Below are 20547 nucleotides of genomic sequence, written 5' to 3'. Positions count from 1 at the left end.
ATTTCAACCAAATTTTGAATCCGTGAGACAAACGTAGGCACACAGAAGTCACTTAAAATAAATCAATTTGACTAAATGTGTCTACATGAATATTCTTGATCAGGTGATTTCCTGCCTTCTCAGATTCCAATTTAAAAACTTTTCCCCCAATCTTTATTCATAACTATGGCCATACAGTGGGTAAACAACATCGACTGTCACATCTACTCAATCTACAAACACAATTTCAATTTAATTACTTTTACATTTGTTTTGACTAATTGATGATTGATGATGGTGATGATGACGACGATGATGTAATTCACATGAGACTACCAGTGATGTTATGATATTATTATGAATTCAGCTGTGACGCTCCAAATATAAAGCTATTCTAATTAGACCTTTACCTAAATATTTTCTCCCATTAAAAGGCAGTTAAATTTGACAATATGGCCGTAAAATATTTATTTTGAAGATCCTGACGGGAAGTCGTAGTGTTGACTTTGTCCAGCTTGTTGCAGATACCGATCAGCAGTTGGCGTTGTGCAGGACAGCCGAGCCCGAACGCTCCTCACGCGGGGATGTGCCGTCTCGCGCTGTCGTCTCGAAAAGGTCTTGTTGCACGCGTGCAATGCCACCATTTTGACATATTAAAGGAAGAATAAAAAAAAGGGTTTGTGATTGTTTTGTGTGATAGCTTGAAGTTTGAGAAGTGGACCTGCTCTCTCTGCCCTGTTGCAGGACATGTCCTCACCTGCTAGCGGGACTTTTTAACTAACAGGACAGGACAGGAGCACTGCGTACCTGAAGTGAAACTGCAGGATGAGACGAGGAGGAGAGGAGAACGACTCGGACATCACGTTACCGTTCGTGCCAACGGCGTGAGGTACAGGTTTCCACCATGGAGGAGAAGTTCAACAGACTCATCTTCATCCCCATCGCGGCGGTGCTCTTCTTGATGATCGGCTACCAGTATGTGTGCCCGACGGACAGCAACACCTGCTACTTCAGAAGTGACGAGAAGGGGCTTTTCCAGCGGTATTCATCGGGGTTTGAGTTAGTTTACACAGAGCCGGAGGCGGACGAGGACCTTCCTTCCAGAATCACATCCAGATTTAACTTCACGGAGCGGGACCTGGACCGGCACGTCGACTTCAACATCCGAGGAGACGACGTTATGGTGTTCCTGCATATTCAGAAGACCGGCGGGACGACGTTTGGGCGGCACCTGGTCAAAAACATCGAGCTGGAGCAGCCCTGCGACTGCATGCCCGGCCAAAGGAAATGCACCTGTCACCGGCCAGGTAAAGCCGAGTCGTGGCTCTTCTCCCGGTTCTCCACGGGCTGGAGTTGCGGGTTGCACGCGGACTGGACGGAGCTCACGAGCTGTGTGCCTGTCGTGATGAACAAGAAGGACAAGAAGAGTGTCCAAAAAAGCAAAAGGTGAGGCGTGACCTGCGGGACAGGTGCGGTCAAAACATTACTCATTAATAATCTAATAAATTAATAAAATGTAGACTGTATTTAGTCGATCACTCACTTGTTCACTTACTCACTTATTACTAAATCACTTTCACTCACTCTACTCACTCAGTTATAAGTGAGTGAATGAATCATTCACCTATTCATTCATTCACTCACCCTTTCACTAACTTACTGCCTTATTGAATTAACACTTTAATCACACACTCACTCACTCACTCACATATTCACCGCACCCACTCCTTCACTTACTCGTTCTTTCATTCACCAGTTAATCACTCACTCACCTTCATCCTTTCACTCACTCACTCCTCCAATCCCTCATTCACTCACTCACTCATTCACAAACACAACTTTATTTACTTGTTCACTGGTTACTCACGGACTCATTTTATATATATATGAAGTTATTCATTCATTCATTCATTCATCTACTCAGTGACTCACTTGTTAACAACCAAGTGCAAAACTAATCTGAGGCAAAAGACGTGTTGAAGAAGTTAGGAGGGCTCTCTAAAATAAAATGTGAGTGTATCTGAAATGATCAATCGATCAATTAATTTGTCAATTCACAGAAAATCAATGGAGGACAATTTTGATACTGTTTTTTTTTTTTTTTTTTGATAAAGTAATTTATTGAGCAAAAATGTCAAAACATTTGCAGCCGGACATCATTATAAATGAAATACCTTTAGGTTTTAGACAAAACAAGTGATTTTAAGACGGCACGCGGTGACTGAAGGAGTCGATTATTAAAATAATTATTATAAAATGTGTTTTTTGAGCCTACAACAGGAGTTTTGTCAGCCGACTGCAGTGAGCTGTGAAGCTTCCTTTGCTTACCTAGAGGCTCTAGGTCAAAGGTAACTGGATTGCACCAATTTCTCCCTGGCTTTCAGTTTCCTCCAGTGCTGCTCAAACCAAACCTGTGCATTCCTAGAGGCAAGTAACGCAGCTTATAGAGTTGTTAAAGCTGCAGCGTTAACATGCACACCACATGGCACGTTCAGTGAGGCCGCTTCCTCGTCCGAAGGTCTGCTTCAATTTCCTGTAATTACAGAACCGATAGAGCTAAGCTTAAGGGAGTAAATCACTTAAGAAGGGCAGGGTCCTGCGAGGTGTGCCGCCTACGTGTTGAAGCCAATTTACCTTGCAGTTGGTTCAGAGAGCAAATCTCCATATGTTACGGAGCGCGTTAAAGGGAGTCGACAGGGAAGACTGGGAGCGCCTTCAAGAATCCTTCCATCCATTAACTGTCCTCTGTGGCAGCAATCAGACTTAATTTAAGGCTTTTAAATAGTTTTGAAGAGGCGCCTCCGAGCCGTATCAGCACTATGAGTGAATCAACAACACTGCAGTCAACACTTGTCAACTCAATATAATAGTCAGTGAAAAATCAGCGCTCATTAACATTGGCACTTTGCTGTGTACAAGGCTGATAGCAGACACAAGTTCAGTTTTTAAAGATGCTGCCAAATCTGGGCTATGCAGCAATTTCCCCTTCTGCTAAGTGTCCATTTTTTATGAGTTATTTTGACAAGGGAAGTGTTGTTTGGAGGATCATATTTCCACTCACAGACCCAATGAGTGGTGCATTAACTCTTGCTGGTGTTGACTTACACAAAGATCTTTCTGCGGTTTATCACCAGACAATATCCGATATAATACGATACTGCACCGAGCGATCATGAAAAGTACTCACTGATAATGTGATACTCATTGATCCCTGTCTGGCCCTTCCACAGGGAGGTTAGAGGTCATCAGCAGATTTTAGAGATTCAATGTCTTGCTCCAGGAAACATTTGTATCTGCTGAGTTTATTGGCACCCATTATGACGTTTCAATGTTACAACAGAGTATTGGGGCCACATTAAGGGAAAAAAGTAAGGATGAAGATTTTTTATTTATTTTGCATGTCGAGAATAAAGTTGAAGTATCAAATGTGTTTGATGTAGCCTACATGGCAACTGGCATGGCGGACAGTCAACTTTATTCTCGTCATTTCGACTTCATTCTAATCTTGGTAACTTTATTCTTGTCATTTTTACTTTATTCTAATCATGGCATCTTTATTCAAATCCTGGTATCTTTATTATAATCAGGGTAACTTTATTATAATCATTTCGACTTGATTATAATCATTTTGACTAAATGGTAACTTTATTCTAATCATGGTATCTTTATTTTAGTCATTTCGACTTTAATATAATCATTTCGATTTAATTCTAATGATGGTAACTTTACTATAATCATGGTAACTTTATTATAATCACGTAAACTTTATTCAAATCATTTCTACTTTATTCAAATTATTTCGACTTTATTCAAATCAGTTTGACTTTATTGTAATCACGGTAATTTTATTCTAATCATTTTGACTTTTTTCTAATCACGGTAACTTTATTCTAATCACGGTAACTTTATTCAAATCATTTCGACTTCACTCAAATCATTTCACACAGTAACTTTATTCTAATCATTTCGACTTTATTCTAATCACGGTAATTTTATTCTAATCATTTTGACTTTTTTCTAATCATGGTAACTTTTTTCTAATCATTTTGACTTTTTTCTAATCATGGTAACTTTTTTCTAATCATTTCGACTTTATTCAAATCACGGTAACTTTATTCTAATCACTGTAACCTTATTTAAATCACTGTAACCTTATTCAAATCACGGTAACTTTATTCTAATCATTTCGACTTTATTCTAATCATTAAAATTTGTTCTTCATGATCCATAAATCTTTCAATTCCTTGGTTATTTCGACTTTATGCTCATGTTGACGTTATTCTCATCATTTCGACTTTTAAATTTTTAAAATGAGAGTGATTTGTGTGCACAGTTGTCACATAAGACCAGATGCAGGGTGTATATGTATATATATATATATATATAAAAATGTATCACATTTGAGCCAAATGTACCATGAGTCATAGCTCATTCTATACCCCTGACTTTGTTGGACGAGCAGTGAGTCATAACTCATTCAACAGCCATAAATCTGTCACATGAAGTTCTCATTTCCCCGGGATAATGCCTGGTTGATTTTCTGTCCACACACTTAAAAAAATATTGGGGAACCATGACGGCCTGGAAACAGACGGACAATTAAAGTGGAGCCCTCCTGTCACCTTAGATTAAAATTGCTGAATAAAGACTACACAGAGCTTATTCTGCACTTGATGATGTGTTGCCACAAGGTTTCATGTCGAGGTTTTATCAGTCCTGAAAGGCCCTTGTTCTGTCACTTTGGGCGATGTAGACCCTCCATGATGGACTGTGACACACACGACGGTGACAGCATAGGGATCTGAGTTTGTGCATGTGTGGATCAGTGCGTGTGTTGTGCTAAGGCATCTTACTGCTCAACTTACTGCAATATTTAATGCTACTCTGTTCTATTCTGTAAGAGCACTCTGCTTTGGTAGATTTGTTTGTATTTCAGCCTGGATCTCTCTGTTTTTAAGAGAAGTTAAGAGAGGTTAATGAGCATTATAGTTGTTTTTCCAATATACATATAAATATAGTTCAGACATAATGTATTTTATAAAGCTCTCAAACATTATTTCCTAGTCTGACTCCAAAAAAAGGCAATCCAACTCAGTAATAGCATGCTGAAATCGGAGGACGACTCTTGTCTTATACAAGTCACATATAGCAAAGGGAACTCAGACAGTCAGAGATCAAGCATCATTGGAATAGATGACGCCCACACTTACCTAAAGACTACATCCTGCAGGGTGTGATGTAGTTTGCAGAGTCTTATTTCAGCCCTTAGACCCTACACTGATTTATTTAACTATTGAGTGCAAAATAAAACATATAGCATTCCAACCTGTTTTCACTCTCAAGTTGTCACATATGGACACTTATACAGGTAGGAATAGGATATTTAACAGAAAAGTCAGAGTAATGGAGTGGTTGGGGTGGACGATGGGCCAGAAACCGGACTTTCAGCCAGGAGACTGGTGAGACTGGTTTGCAATGTGAAACAAAAGGTCAATATTGAATGTTTATTTTTTTTTAAGTTAAGTAGATTATGTAAGTTGCGTAAGTGACGTTACTTAACCTACGTAAGTTAAAGGAAATAAGTAAGGTAGTTATTATAACCCAAACCATGATCTTTTCTTTAACCTAACCAAGTACTTTTGGTGCCTAAACCTAACCAAATAGTGAGTTTTTACAACATTAACATTTACTTTTATTTTGAAAGTCTAACCGGATGATATATATTTATTGTTGCTAAACGTCGAAAAGTGACACTGGGGTACCCAGAACGTTAAAAAGCAATGCCAAGGGGTCTATAAATGCCAAAGGTCCATATGTGACGAGCTGGTAGTGAGAATGTGTCAGTACATTTACTCAAATACAGAACTTATGTAAAAAATGTTTATTTTAGTTCTACTTCACTACATTTGTGAGGGAAACATCTGCACTACACATCTAATTTATCTGACAGCAGGAGAGGGGTACTTTTCAGATTGAGACAGTGGTTTCCCATTCAATGCATCAAGATAAACAGCTGGTGGCACTAATTTTCCAGTCGGGTGCCATTAAACCGCTGCAGGAGAAGAAGGCGCAACAAGATGACATAAACAACTAAGCGCTGGTCGAACCTCAAATGACCCGAAACAATGTGGAAAACGTGAATATGACATTTCATGAAATATTTTGAAATAGGTTACAGTCTCGTCATCGCTCCGTACAGATCTGATCTTTTTGTCTGCCGCCATTTTTTTCTCTCTTCAGTGGAAGCTTGAGTGAACGTTTAAAATCACATGCTGCATCTGTCACGATTTATTTACTAAGTCTGTTTCCACTGGACTTTGTTAAATTTTGTTTTTATGGATACACCAACCTTTCCGCCTCAGCGTAAAAACATATTTGCATATTAAATGGTTTCATTTAAATAACTGTTTCACTAAAAAGCCAAGATTAGCAAACAAAAAATGTGTAGCAGAGCTTTTTCCTTCTTTCCAACCCCAATAATCCCCTCATGACCCCCCAGAATTATCTTGTCGCCCTCTGGAGGGGGCCCGACCCCTGGGTTGGAAACCTCTGGATTTAACTACATAACTTTATATAAAGTAGCTCCACCTTGATAATATAAAATGATATGCCACAGTGGTAAAGTGAGAATGTATTTACCACTACTAAACCCCTCATCTTACTGTAGCTGGCTGCCTCTGCTGCTGCCTCATTTCCTTACTTTCCGTCCCCTGATGAAATATATTTGGGTCTCGGGGGTGTGTGTGCGTGAAATGAGGTAAGGTGAGACTAAAAATTCTTCAGTGTACGCTGAATGTACTTCAAAGCCTTTTCACAACCTACATCTCAGTTGTGTCAAAACGTCTGTTCTCCTTCATAGTCAGCGTGTCAGTAAGAGATAGTGGCTTTTACCCAGATTCACCCTATTACTTCTTGAAAAGATTAATATTTTGCACATATGGTGTAAGTGTATGTGGCCCGATTTGAATACAGAAGCATCTGTTTGCTTTCCAGCACTTGATAGTCACCTTGGAATCACCTCTCTTATATATTCTTAATGATATTTTTAGTTTACTGTATTTTTCCCGTGATTGTGAGTCGGTGACACATGAAAAGTTTCTTCAAGGTTGATACATTCATAATAATCAAAAACAAGAACATGAGAGAATGATTACTAATTATCTCAAACGCGTTGGCATGGCAACCAGTCCTCGTTTGGTTAGAGCTCAGCTAGCGATGCTTGATGTGAATTAGTGGCACGGCTTTAACACATCTTTGTCAAATCAGAGCAATTTTTTCAATTTAGCTCTTGTTTAGAGGACACTCCAGCAAACTGAATGTGATCACAACACAGCACATTTATGATGAGAACCATACTAAGATTAGTAAATCACTTCCTTTAGGTTTTTCTTTTCTTCCTTTCTTCCCTGACTTAACATAAGCCGCATATGCTGTATTAACCTGCATCTATCCGTCTGCCCTCCTTATGTCTGGCAATTTCCCTCCTAATATGCAAACTTCAGTGAGTAATACGAGGCCAGTTCAAGTAGTTTTTGATAGGCACACCACTTGCAGAGGCTCCTGCAGGGCTTTGCTCGCAGCATGATGCTACAGCATTCACATGGCAGCGGGTTACAAAATTGCTGTACGGTCCAGACGTCAAACCTGTTTGAATTGCCAGGCTGCCCTGTTCATCTTCAGCAGCTCGGCCTCACACTGAGCAGTCAGAGAGTGTAACCTTATTACTGACCTCATTATTTCAGATTAGAGCAAAGAATGCAGGCTGGCCAAAACACAGTGCAGCCCAAGTCTAATTAGCCCAGTTCATTATGGACACAGTTAAGGTGGTTTTAGCTATTCATGTGGCAACAGCACCCTATTATGATGATGATAATGACACTAAAGGCATTCAAATATGCAAAAATATGCAGAAAGTTGACAAGGTGTAGTTTCTTTGAATCAAAATGCAGTTTTCAATATGTGTGATTTTCTGTTTCCTCTTGCTAAACCATGTTTCACTGAAATACTTAATAGACTATCTAGGGAAAAAACATCCAGTTGCATGTTTTTGACATTAATCTCCCCTTGCAGTTACAGTGAGTCTGTTTAAATCCGCAGCCAAATAAAGCAATATGCAGAGATTTCAGTGCGGGATGTACAGTGTATTATTGAGAAAATATGTTCAGTTTGAAGCAGGGAGTGTTTCTGAAACGCTTTAGGCGTAATAATGCCCTTTTACTGTCAGCGTTGCCTTTGACTGTAATGTCAGTCTCTAAGCTTACACATCACGATATTTCAAGCTGCTGACAACCACACATTGTTGTAAAAACTCAATGTGAAAAGAACGCGGATTGTCAAAAAAAAATGACCTTCAGTAGCCAGAAATCATACAAAGTGCTCCCAGCGGATCTGTGATGCCTTAAAGTGAGACTGTAACTTTTGAGGAAAGACATAACACACTGTTCCTCTTCCTAATAAAAAGTTGAATTCATAACCAGTAAAATTAACTGATTAATTGATATGACCAGTACGGTGAATAAATGTTAGCTAATGTTTGCAAAGTTTAGGTCTATCGCTATCATATCACCTCGCTAACTTTATGGTTGTGCTGGCCACATATGTTACAGTTACAGTACTGTTAGCTAAATGCTAAACAAGCAAAAAAGTTACACAGTCTCCCTTCAAGGAAAGTAAAACAACCAAACTTGGTGTTGGATTCTGTACATATTCCCGTTCACTGCTGTTTAGGAGACAGTTCACTGAACCTCTTATTCGTCACTTCTTGTGGGTGGAAAAGTATATGTACAGTACCTGACACAAGAGTTTTATTTTTGGCAAAGGGTGAATATACAGGTCTTTCGGGAGATCCTATGCTGCAGTGTGATGTTGTGATGCATGCTGATAAAGCATATAAATTTCTTCAGGTAGCGTTTAGTTTCTGTTTCCTATCCTTACACGACACTGGCTCGACTCTGTGGAGGAGGCCAAGACAGTGACATCAAATGTTTGCGAATGAGGTGTGGACGTTAAGTGTGCTCATTCCGAGGTACGTGTTACAGTATGTCTCTTCACACTCATGACACATATCCTCACCAGCTTGGCGATGACACCTTGCTGAATTAAAGATATCACCTTTTTGTATGACTTGGCATATAGAAATTTAAGCCACATGTCTGATTTGCCAAGCTAATGGGAAATGTGACCTTGATCACATGCCTTACAGCAGAGTGATGATAATATTAGCAATTAGGCCCAACAGAGCGCTGAATGACCTCTGAACTCCCCTCGGAGGGAGGTAAGCGAGAGGGGAATTTGTGGTTCATGAAATATTGATGTTGATACCAAAGTGACTCAAAACCACGGTTTATACTGACCCTCTAAAATGTAGTTTATTTTTATACCCTCATTCACTTTCTTGCCGAGAGTTAGATGAGAAGATCGATAAAACTCCCACGACGATGTATGCTAAATACGAAGCAAGAGCCAGGAGTCGGTTAGCTTACAATAAAGACTGGAAGCAGGGGTTAACAGCGAGCCTGAGACTATCCAAAATATGACTAAACATTGTTTAATATGTACACTAACTAAATGTCAAAACAGCAGGCTCTGGTTTTATAGAGAGTTATATGCTGGAACCTTGTCTTGGCAGTGACTTTATGGCGTCTAAGCTAATCATCTGCTAGCTCTAGCTAGCTAGTCGACAGATATGAGAGTGGTATCTTCCAAAGTCTATTTCCCAGAATACTGTACTATTCCTGAGTCTTTTTTCAGTAGGAGCCTAACTATCATAGTATCATGACATTATTTTGCTTTTGAACTGACATCACTTTTATCATTATACATTTGCTTTCTACAGTTATTAATTGCTTTCTAACTCTAGAAAGCAATTAAAAACATCCTGTCACAGCAATTCACACACTGCACTACACTTCTTCTGCTCTAGCTGGGATGGCAACTGAATAATTATCATGAATTTCACTCATAATACCCCATTTATTGCTACACTTTTAGCATTGGACACACTTTCTTGTCTGCATCTTGGTGGTGTTCTGCTGTTTTCATGTCACACTTGAAGGTACAGATACCTGATGTGTATAAGTCGTTGAAACGTCAAAATTAAAAATCTGCACTTTGCAATCTTCTGCAAGATGGGCTCTGTGATTCTGGAGAAAGACCGTTGATATTTAAACTTGTGACGGATCACCGTCACTAGAGTTGAGTATGCGCTGCGACTGCCGTACCAACGAGCCTGGCGTTGTGGTCAAGTTGCATGTTTGGTACCCTGTAGACCAGCGTTCAAATCCCGGTGGGGTGAATGCTCTTGCCTTTCCATCACTAAACTCAAAAGCCAAACAAATACACTTCTCCCAATATTTAAATAGGCGTCCACTAATCTAAACCACGGTCCCATTTGGAGAGCCAGGTCTGTGTACAAACACCGGACCTTGAGGCATTATTTGCTGAATTGGACAAAAGTGTACTGGATTAAAATCTCATACACCACCTTTAAACTTAAACCATAAATAAATGACAGCAGATGCATGTCTATGCAGTCTATTGCATGAGTGTGAATATGATAATGAACTGATAATGATTTTTAATACCTTGTTCTGCCAGCCCTGGTGCATTTAGCTTACTGCTTGAACTTGCACTGCAGTTGCAGTTGGTGATATATATCTTGCTAGCTAATTAGCAAGGGGTTCCTATGTGAACACATTTTGTTTTTTGTCAGCATGCAACCAACTCTTTGTGTCAGAAAAATATGTCTAAAAACACCCAGTATCACTATTGCAAGTTTTAGCCAGCAGCTAATTGGGCATTGTGTAAAGGCATATGGCAGACCATTTCTGTCACCCACCACCACATGATTTTTTTCACATAAAAATTTGACTTGATCATTATTTTTCTATACCATGATCCTATATTCCACTATACAGTCATTTCTTTATATCAGTTTTTCAAAAAATCTATTTGAGACTTGGTATGTCTAGATTACAATCAACCCCGGCCTATTTCCCTATATTTTGTCATTTTGACGGTTGATTACCTGCAAAATATCCTCACTTTCATAGTTATGCGAAGTCATAACAACTTAGCATCTCATACGTATTGGAAACCCTCTCTTAAATGATGACATAGTGTGTCATAGTTATGAAAAACATTCTCATAGAAAGTGTCTCATAAATTGAGAAAGTTTGAGAAGGTTAAGATAAGAGTAAGACAGTATCTCTTAGATATCTGGTAATTATGAGAAATAGATGCATTTTATAGTCTTTATTTATTTTACCAAGTGGGGGAAATAGACTACAACAGGGACAGGTTTCTTTGTGCTGAAAGGACATGTTTTTAATCCCCATTTAGAGATGTGCTGCTGGCAGACTGGAGCTAAAGTGAAGTGAGAATATTTTGAAAGCATGCATTCTAAAATAAAATAAATAAAAAGATTGTATAGTGGAATATAGGATCAAGTTAAAGAATGTATTCATACACAAAATGTGTTGTTTCTGCTAAATCAAACCCCTGAGTGCACTCACTTGATGACAGTATTCTTGTGAGATATATGAGATATTCAGAGGATCTTGGTAATCTCCCCACTCCTTAGGGGGATTAGGGGCAGTCAGAGACAGGTTTTATTATACTGGGGAGGAGGAAGGGTGTGTTTGGGGGGGGGGGGGGGTTAATCCAGAACTCCAGATTAATTCAGAAACCTGTCAACTGGATTGAAGTTTTATTTTTCACAAAACACTGTGTCGATTTGGTTAAAACAGAAAAAAACATCACAGAGAGGAAGCCTCTGCTAGACACATCTTTATGTGCCATCCATCAAACCGCCTCATGGTTTCTATTTTGTGCCGTCAGACTTTTGTAGGATGGCTGACAGATAAGTCATCATGGAATGAAACAGTAAGACTGTATGGGAACTGCATCAGATTCAACAAAGTCTCTCTATTGTTTTCTAGGCCTTTATTAGTGTGTGATCCAGCATACTGTACCTACTTACAGAGTAATAATTATAGGGAGGATAAAAGTTGTGAATCACTCAGTTTACAGAGACTCAATGTCAACATGCTGCAAGAAAAAATACAGCACCATGTTGAAAACAGCCTTTGCATATTGCTAAAAAGTGGATTGCCTTTCAGAAATTCCTCTGTAGTTTGTGTGGGTAGATGTGACCTTTGCAGAGTACAGTCTTACATTTATCCTTTCCATATCTACATGGACCTAGAGGACTGGCTGACACCTCACAAAGCTGCAAAGATTAAGATGTCAAGCAAAGGTTAAGGCTAAGACGCTAAAGCTACTAAAGCTGCACACGCCAGGCTGTTGTGTGCGCGGCTGTCCTCGACACCCTACTTGTCGTGGGTGTGTTTGAAAACCAAATGTAAAATGTAGCTACCTGAAATGCAGCCATTTTAAATCATTACAGATGGATGATTCAGTCCTAAGAGGAGGATTTTCAACTGAAATATGATTTTGTATTGAACCCTGAAATGCATAATTTAATTTGTTTAAGTGTAAGTCAGATGCAGCTCCTCACAGTCACCTAGTTTTCAGTAAAACTACCTCTTTACACCCTTGCTTGCGTGGACACCTCGTCTTTCTGCAAGCATCCTCGGTTCCCTCGTCTCGATACCAGCATCCCTGGGGCTTTTGCTTTATCGCCCAAAATAGCATCTCATCTGCAGCCAATGAAGATCACAGGGCAGCACCAGTTTCCTTGCTCTTCATTTATTGCCTCACACTTCTTTATCACTTCAGTATGACTTATGAAGTTACTTGCCAATATTCCCTACCACTGGGTTATGTCGTGGCGGGGCAAACATGCCACTGGCAGATCATTTAAGGCTGAAAGAGAGTGTTGCAGTTATTGTCTGCGTGTGTATGCTTGCTTGCTGGATAGTGATCCCGCTGTGCGCAGATGGGCACAGGGATCATTTTGCCTGTAATTGGCAGGCAAAGATAAAATTAGTACAAGTGAAAGAATCAGATGAGTGAAAATGGATCCTGCTTGACCCTCTTGGTCTGGAGACTCCCCCTGGTCTCCGTGCAGCTGAGCATCTTCCCTCTGTCATCTTGATAACATCCCCCTCTAACATGCAGACCTGCTGCTGCTGAATCTGTACCCTCCTGTAATTGCCAGTCTCATTTAACTTTTTGGGAATATGTTGTGTTTTATAGCTCTTCCCAGTTGTTACCCATGCTCATCAGTAGTCGCCCATTCATCCACAGTCAAGTTGGCTAAGCTGAGAAACGAACCGGGCTAATATCATATCTGCTTTGCCAAATGCAGTGTTATCCGTCCAGGTCCAAGGGCTGAATGTTCTCCCTACTGAGAGTGTTTTTCAGAAGTAATTTGGTTTCATTTTTGGGGTTTATTCTGGTGTAAAATTCAGGTATTTTTCTTTGTGTTCAAGACCTTTACAAAGTATATTTCTGTTACATAAATAGTCATAAATATAAATTAACGTTTTTTTTTAAAAGTAAGTGAAGTTAATTAAGATTAAGTCACAAACTCTAAACACTGCATAGGTGTGGTTTGATCAGAACAACTGACCAACTGCTGTCAGATTTTCAGTCCAAAATGTTGCTAAATCCCGATTACTGCTCAGAATGTGCCATCACCATTACCTTTTTCCAGCTGAGTCCTGTCCACAACAAACCCCGCCCCCCCGCAGAATTCACAAAATTTGGCAGGAAATGTTGCCATCATGTAGGAGTCCGGCATCTATAAATGCTCAAATTTACATAAAGACAAATCTTCTTTTACAAAGTGTTAAAGTAACTGTAAACACAATATTATTTTCATATAAAGTTGATATGGCTAACAAATTTGCAACAGGGTTAGCATTAATCATTTTAAAAATTACATATAAGATATTTTCACAGCGTCCTTCATGCTGCTCTTGTTCCCGTCAGTGACTCACTCCCCAAAAGCAAAGCATAGCTGTCATTATCACAACCGAGGGGCATTTAAAAGTGTTTTTAGTTTTTAGAATTTCAAATTGAATTATTAAAACGACAGCATGTGACTAAAGACGGAGATGACGGGTGTTCTTTTCTTGTCAAACAGTAATTCCCTCTTGGAGTCTGAATTGAAGGGATCCCTTATGGGCACAGAAACACCTTTAAAATAGATTTGCACCCACTGTGCGAGTTATCAACACCCTGACTTCTCTGGGAAATCGATGTGCAGTCCTGTTTTCAAATTTGCCCCACACACACACACACACACACACACACACACACACACACACACACACCAGGCTGATAGAAATGGCGTCAAAAGTGATACTTCATTGACGGTGCCCATTGGAACAGTGTAAGGTTGAGCTGGAGCAGTGAAGCCATTCTTCAGAAATGCCTCAAATAAAAGCAACATGATGTATTTTCAATTTAAAATAAAGATGAAATAAACAAGATTTTTGTCGATCGAGACACTTTTTGTATGGGCTGCTTCTTCAGCGGCATAAATAGTTTCCATCAAGGCTTTTATTATGAGACTGACTGTGTCCTTGATGCTAGTGAGTGAATTAACAAGGCAGATATCGATCTCTAGCTGGGAGTTTCCTCTGTAGCTTTTTGATGGTGATTTAGAGAGTGAGAGAGAGACAATCAGGAAGACAGACGGGGAGAGGGTGATCGATAGTGTTTGCAGGTTTGCTGTGAGGAGAGAGGTGACAGGCAGCGAGAAGGGCACGAACGAGGCGTCGGATTGATTGGTGGCAAAATGCGACAAGCTGATTTAACTTTACCTTTAGGAACAACCACGCAAGATCACACACAGACACACGGTTGTGTTGTGATTGGGCGATTACGTGACAGAGTAGACTCGTCTTGTATATTCACTCGAATCCCTCTGAGAACATTAGATTTTGGCTCAATCAATCAGGGATCCGAGAAAATGTTTCCACTTTGTCCTTTTCAGGCCTGAAAGACTTGAAAGCCATTTAGCACATTAGCAAAGAGCTTAGGCACTGGCATGGAATAAACCGGGGTTGAATGACAGGTGATGTTTGAAAGAGATGGATTGTAAAGAAGAGTTGTTTTAGCTCAGGAAAGCAGACGATTATAAAGGCGAAAATGGTCTCAGCCCATTTAAAGCTGCTTTAATTTTTATTTTAACAGTTGATCAAATGATTATGTGTGATATGAATCCACAGAGAATTATCACCTGACGCTGCAGTGCCACACAGCTATGTAGAGTTTTAGCGTCTTTCAGCATCTTTAGCTAACTGTTTTTACAAACGCTTTAAAACAACAAAGTTAGCGTCTAGCTAGTGAACACTGTAGAAGCTAAAGAGCATGACACAGGAGTTAGCAGAGACCAAAACAGAGCTAAAATATTACATTCATCAGGTTCATAGCTTGTTGTTTGAGTGAAATGCTTCAGTTGAAAGCACTTTTAGACATTTTGGATCTGCAGAGCACCCCCTACTGGTAAGTGACACCTTCTGTTTCCTCAGCCTATCTTCCAACGAGTAATTACTCCTGACCTTCATAATCTGACCCTGCCTCTGTCCCTGACACGAGTAAGAGGAGAGCTTTGACATTTGCTGCTCTTTGTCAATAGGTCACGATGAAAGCACAGCAAGGTGGGGTTGCATGGACATTTATTGATCTGGCTGTCTCGTGGTTAGCTGAACAGATAGATGATAGGCACAAGAGGAGGAAAGAACTGAGCTCTTCTCCAGGATGTACAAGCAAAGGCCACTTTGTGAGGCGGTCGTGCGTGTCCATCCATCTAGTGTTGTCCGTTCAACCCGGCGAAGATGGCAGGGTAATTCACTTATCTTCCACTGTGGATGGCCATTATCTCTGGGTGGTGTGCCTGTCTGCGGGTGTGTTCTGCCATGATATCATCATGGCACTCACTTAAGTATATATCACAGCTGACTGATATCTGCCGTCTGTCAATAATAGCTAAATTGTGGACCTTTTAAGGCTGTTCGGCTGCGCACTCTTTGCTCAGTAACACAACCTCTCTCTTAATTTATCGCATTTCTCAGTTTAGCAGTTAACTTGAAACAAGTGCAGCTATAGATATGCTTTCATTGTAAAAGCTCCAGTTTCTACAAGGCTGCTTGCTGCCTTTTACGCTTAATAGATTTACAATGAGGGGACTTAACTGACGGCGAGCAAAGCATCGTGTCATGTTTATGTCACAAAATAGCAATAATAATAATAATAATAATAAAAAATATTAAAATTTTCTTAAGCAGTTGGATATATATCATCCAAGTATAAAATAATTTCATCATTTAGTCTAACATTGACTCTTAAACTCTGCTTTTTCTGTTTACCAGCAGAATGAATGATCAAGTTATGTACTGTATCAGTTTCTCTTAAGACAATACTGCAGGCAGTGCTTTTGCTGCAAGTGAAGCTTTTCCTAAAAAAGTATTCAGGAAAACAAGTTTTTTTCTTCTATAGCAGAGTGAAAAAGTCCATTAACAAAGCAGGTAGGAACCAGAAGCCAAAACAGCTGGACCGCTATGGCTGGATGGCACAATAGATGATCTTGCAGCGAACACAGGGTGCCTCTCAAGTCTCTTATTTGTCGTTTCCTCGCTCCTCGACCGTCCCAAAGCTCTTATTTGCGCTCCAAGGAGCGAGGATCGAGGAGTGATCTCTGAGGAGCTATGAGCGAGGATACACCAGTGCATCCTTCGCGGAAGTCTTTTATTGACCGTCACGCCCCCTTATTGGGTAATGATTGGACGCTGCAGCTGACAGACTGATCTAATACATCACAACAGATTACATTAAACTCAAGTGTATCACTGCAAATATTTGATTTGTTTTATGATTCACTGTCTAGTTAAAATCTGAGTTCATACATTTATTAGAATGATTTTTCTTTCTCTCATCAACTTTGTGGATTATGGAGACAATTAAAGTCAGAGAGTCGGAGAGAGTCTGTCAGCAAGAAACATATATAATTTATCGTCATTTCTGTTCAGTCACACGTGAAGCTGGTCATTCCTGTGTTTAGTCTGAATAGACGACAATAAAACATAGTACACGTAAGGAGTCGGACAAGTCACTACACTGCACTAAAGTCTCTAATGAAGTAAGCAAAGGAAAATAAAGCCGCTCATCCAGCCGATCTCACCTATTGCATCTGATAAAAGCAGCCGGCGGCTTTGCGAGTAAAATCAGCTGATGAAAGTGTGAATGAAAGCTGCTGCGTTAGGTGTTCAGATTCTGCATTTTCAGCCTGGACGACAGGCGTAATCGGGCAAAAGTGCTGCTTTTAAAATGAAAACGTAGTAGAGTGGATGTGGTCTTGCTCTCCGTTTAATAATTAGCTGCCAGTTTTTCTCTACATTGAAGCAAAAAAAAAGCTCTACAGTAACTGTAGAGTGCTTCTAGGTTTACTGATGAAAATACAGTAACTCAGATTAAGTATTTCACCACCAAATATGCCAGCGTGTCGGCTTTTCTCTGTACAAATAGCCCATACTCGCTCTCAACTTATAATCACACAGTCACACACACGCTCAGGTGCTGAATGTGTATATATTGTACACAAAGAGATCTACAAACCACGAGGGATCTGATGTTGGGCGCTCATCACAGCGTTCTGTGCTGTTCTCAGCCAAATTCAGCCTACAGAGACTTACTCATAAGGAGAGAACATCAAATGGAAAACTCTAGTGATTTACACTTGCAAGCTAACAGGTAGTCCAAGAAAGAAGCACCAAGGAGTTACAAGACTGTATGTACTGAAAACTGACCATTCTTGTAATAGAATTTTGAAGAGCAGCATTGTGGTACCATGTCCTTGAATCTGAATCTTTTATTTAGCTGTTGAATTGAAAGCTCCCAGAAGGTAAACTGCAGCCCTGTGGAATGAAAGAAACGAAATGTTGGGCTTTTTATTTGGGCTGTGTATTTGGTTTCTGTCTCTGACACTGTAAGGTCACAGTGATCTTTGCACACAAGATGAACACTTTCAGTTTCCCTTTTATCTATGTGGTCTTCCTTTTAAAAAAAAACTTTTCGAAAATGGCTGAAATTCTCCCGGGCGCCGACTCCTTCAGTCACCTCACGGTAATGCCGGTCATCGCTCAACTAAATAGATAACAGCAGAAAGCTGTGTTTGTTCAAAGGTTTTTTCGTGCAGCTGAGTTATAGCAATTTCTGAAGCGCCGATCAGATCAGAGGGATCCAGAAAATCCAAAAAGGTGATGGAGGCGAATAAAACTCGTTTCCACACGTAGGCAGGAGGAGATTAGTGTGACAAAAGCTAAAATTGTTTTACATCTGCAGGATATTAAATGCTATACATGCTTGGTTTGCACTGCTCATTATTCTCTTACACCCTCAGACGGACTTGATGTTCTTCATTTAAACCCTAATCACATTTTCAGTGCTCTCTGTATACTTCAAGCGCTGTGTTGTTTTTTCAACTGCAGCAGGATATGAGAGATTTGATGTATAGCTTCATCCTCCACTGTGTTGAAAGTGTTGCTCATGGTGTTTCGTCAACCCGTGTATCTTTCACTGCATGCACAGATACAATCTAAACTTAATGCTGGCCTCAAGAATGATGTTGTAAAAGAATGCTGGGGCTATTTGACTGAACACATATTGTCTATGCAAAGGTTAAAAAGTAATAAACAGTGATGAACAAGAGCTTGTGATAATTATGTTGGTACGAGAACCAAACCAAAGTGAATGTATTGTATATGTATATATTGTATTTCTCGTCGAGAAAGCCAGCAGCTTAGCTTAACATAAAAAAACACAAAGCAAAATGTAAAAACATCAGCATGCCTGGCCCAGAAACAGTCCAGCAGATTTTTATTACACTTTTTAAACAAATGTGTTAATTTGTGAGCTTTAAAGGTGTTGGTAGGTGGGGCTAGCTAAGCTAGCTGTTTCCCCTTGTTTCCTGTCTGTAGGCTAATCTAGTGAAGCGTCTCTTGGCTTGACTTGAGAGCTGTTTTGATCTTCTCATTTGACTCTCAGAAAGAAAAGGAATAAGTGCATATCCCAGAATGTGTGACAAAATGTTAATCCAGACATAATCCGAGCATGTCCTTGAGCTAACGTGCATGCTAGACAGCTCGTCTTATGTATCTCTTTATCTGTCTATGCAGAAATTTCTACTACATCACCATGCTACGTGACCCTGTGTCACGCTACCTCAGTGAGTGGAAGCACGTGCAGCGTGGGGCAACTTGGAAAACCGCCCTCCACATGTGTGACGGCCGCCCGCCCACTCAGGATGAGCTCCCTGCCTGCTACAGTGGTGATGACTGGACAGGCGTGCCCCTGGCAGACTTCATGAGCTGCCCTTCTAACTTAGCCAACAACCGGCAGGTTCGCATGCTGGCTGACCTCAGCCTGGTGGGCTGCTACAACATGTCCACCGTTAGTGAGCTGGAGCGAGGCCGCGTTCTGCTCGCCAGCGCCAAGGCCAACCTGCGCAACATGGCTTTCTATGGCCTGACGGAGTTCCAGCGCAAGACGCAGTACCTGTTCGAGCGGACGTTCGGCCTGCGCTTCATCCGGGCTTTCACGCAGATCAACAGCACACGCGCCGCCAGCGTGGGAATCAGTGAGAAGGTGCGGTGGCGCATTGAGGGGCTGAACGCCCTTGATGTGGAGCTGTACGAGTACGCCAAGGAGCTGTTCCTGCGGCGCTACCAGTACAACCGTCAGAAGCAGCACCAGGAGGAGCGTATGAGGAGGTGGCAGGAGAGGCAGCAGAGGCAACGGCTGCACAGGACCTATCTGGCTGAGCTGTGGAGACTCGGAGGAGGAGGAGGAGGAGGAGGTGGTGGGGGGGAGGAAGAGGTGAAGGTGTTAGGGGAGGTAAGCACTACAGAGGACTACAGCAGCCAGGTGGTGCGGTGGTGAGGAGAGCACAGGAACTAACAACACCAATGAACTGACTGATCGCCGTTTGATTCATTGTGCTTTACTCTCCTCCAACTGTCTCCCTCTGCTGTGACTCTGCCAAAACCTCCTGCCCTCATAGCCTCATAGCGCTTTGTTGGACTGCCGAATGGTGTCTTAATATTTATGATGGATGTATTTGTCATGGCAACATAAACATTTTGTATTGTTTTTTTTCTTATGGCTATTTTTGGCACTGCAGTTGTGAATTTTATTTATTTATTAATTAGCAAATGCTTTGAATGTTCTCAAAGCAGTGAAAATGTTTCTCAAATTTCGCTAATAATTAGTAGAACTGAAAAAAATAATGTGCTACAGGAGGAAGGCCGATTTTAGTCTCTTTTAAAAATTGTGAATGACTTGACTCTGTGTCATGTTTGTGATCTAGCGCCGTGTTGATAAGTGAAATCTTGTAGTTTGTGGTGTTTGGCTTCATAAGAATATCAAAGCACAATGTTTGTTAAAGTCTGCAGTGTGTTTTAAGCTGCAATATACAGAAACAATCAAGGCAATTTCTCACAGGAAATGTGGTCAATAAAAAATATGCAGCATCCAGTGGTGTAAATTTGTCCCTGATGGACTCTCTCTCTCTGGTACGCATGTGTACATGAATGTGTTCTACCTTGCTCCTTTTTCACAGCATGTTCTCACCATAAAAATCTGAAATCTTCACGCAGTGTG

General features: G+C 40.6%; 2 protein-coding genes across 3 annotated transcripts in view; one reads left to right on the top strand and one right to left on the bottom strand.

Annotated features, from left to right (window-relative positions):
* The window catches only part of LOC123973730 (2-oxoglutarate receptor 1-like), a 35234-nt gene that overhangs the window by 5079 nt on the left and 9608 nt on the right, over positions 1-20547 (bottom strand). The window lies entirely within an intron of this gene.
* Positions 528-20446, top strand: LOC123973721 (heparan-sulfate 6-O-sulfotransferase 3-B-like). 2 transcript variants are annotated; one of them, XM_046053976.1, is made up of 3 exons: positions 528-594; positions 724-1425; positions 19065-20446. In XM_046053976.1, the coding sequence occupies exons 2-3, from the start codon at positions 884-886 to the stop codon at positions 19825-19827; spliced, it is 1305 nt and encodes a 434-aa protein (XP_045909932.1). In that variant the 5' UTR covers positions 528-594; positions 724-883; the 3' UTR covers positions 19828-20446. The 2 variants fall into 2 exon arrangements, with proteins under 2 accessions (XP_045909932.1, XP_045909924.1); XM_046053968.1 differs by having other exon boundaries at positions 548-1425.

Source organism: Micropterus dolomieu, linkage group LG01 (assembly GCF_021292245.1).
Source record: "Micropterus dolomieu isolate WLL.071019.BEF.003 ecotype Adirondacks linkage group LG01, ASM2129224v1, whole genome shotgun sequence".
Taxonomy (NCBI): domain Eukaryota; kingdom Metazoa; phylum Chordata; class Actinopteri; order Centrarchiformes; family Centrarchidae; genus Micropterus; species Micropterus dolomieu.
The sequence above is the reverse complement of the archived record's forward strand: the minus strand, read 5'-3'. Positions and strand labels throughout refer to the sequence as shown.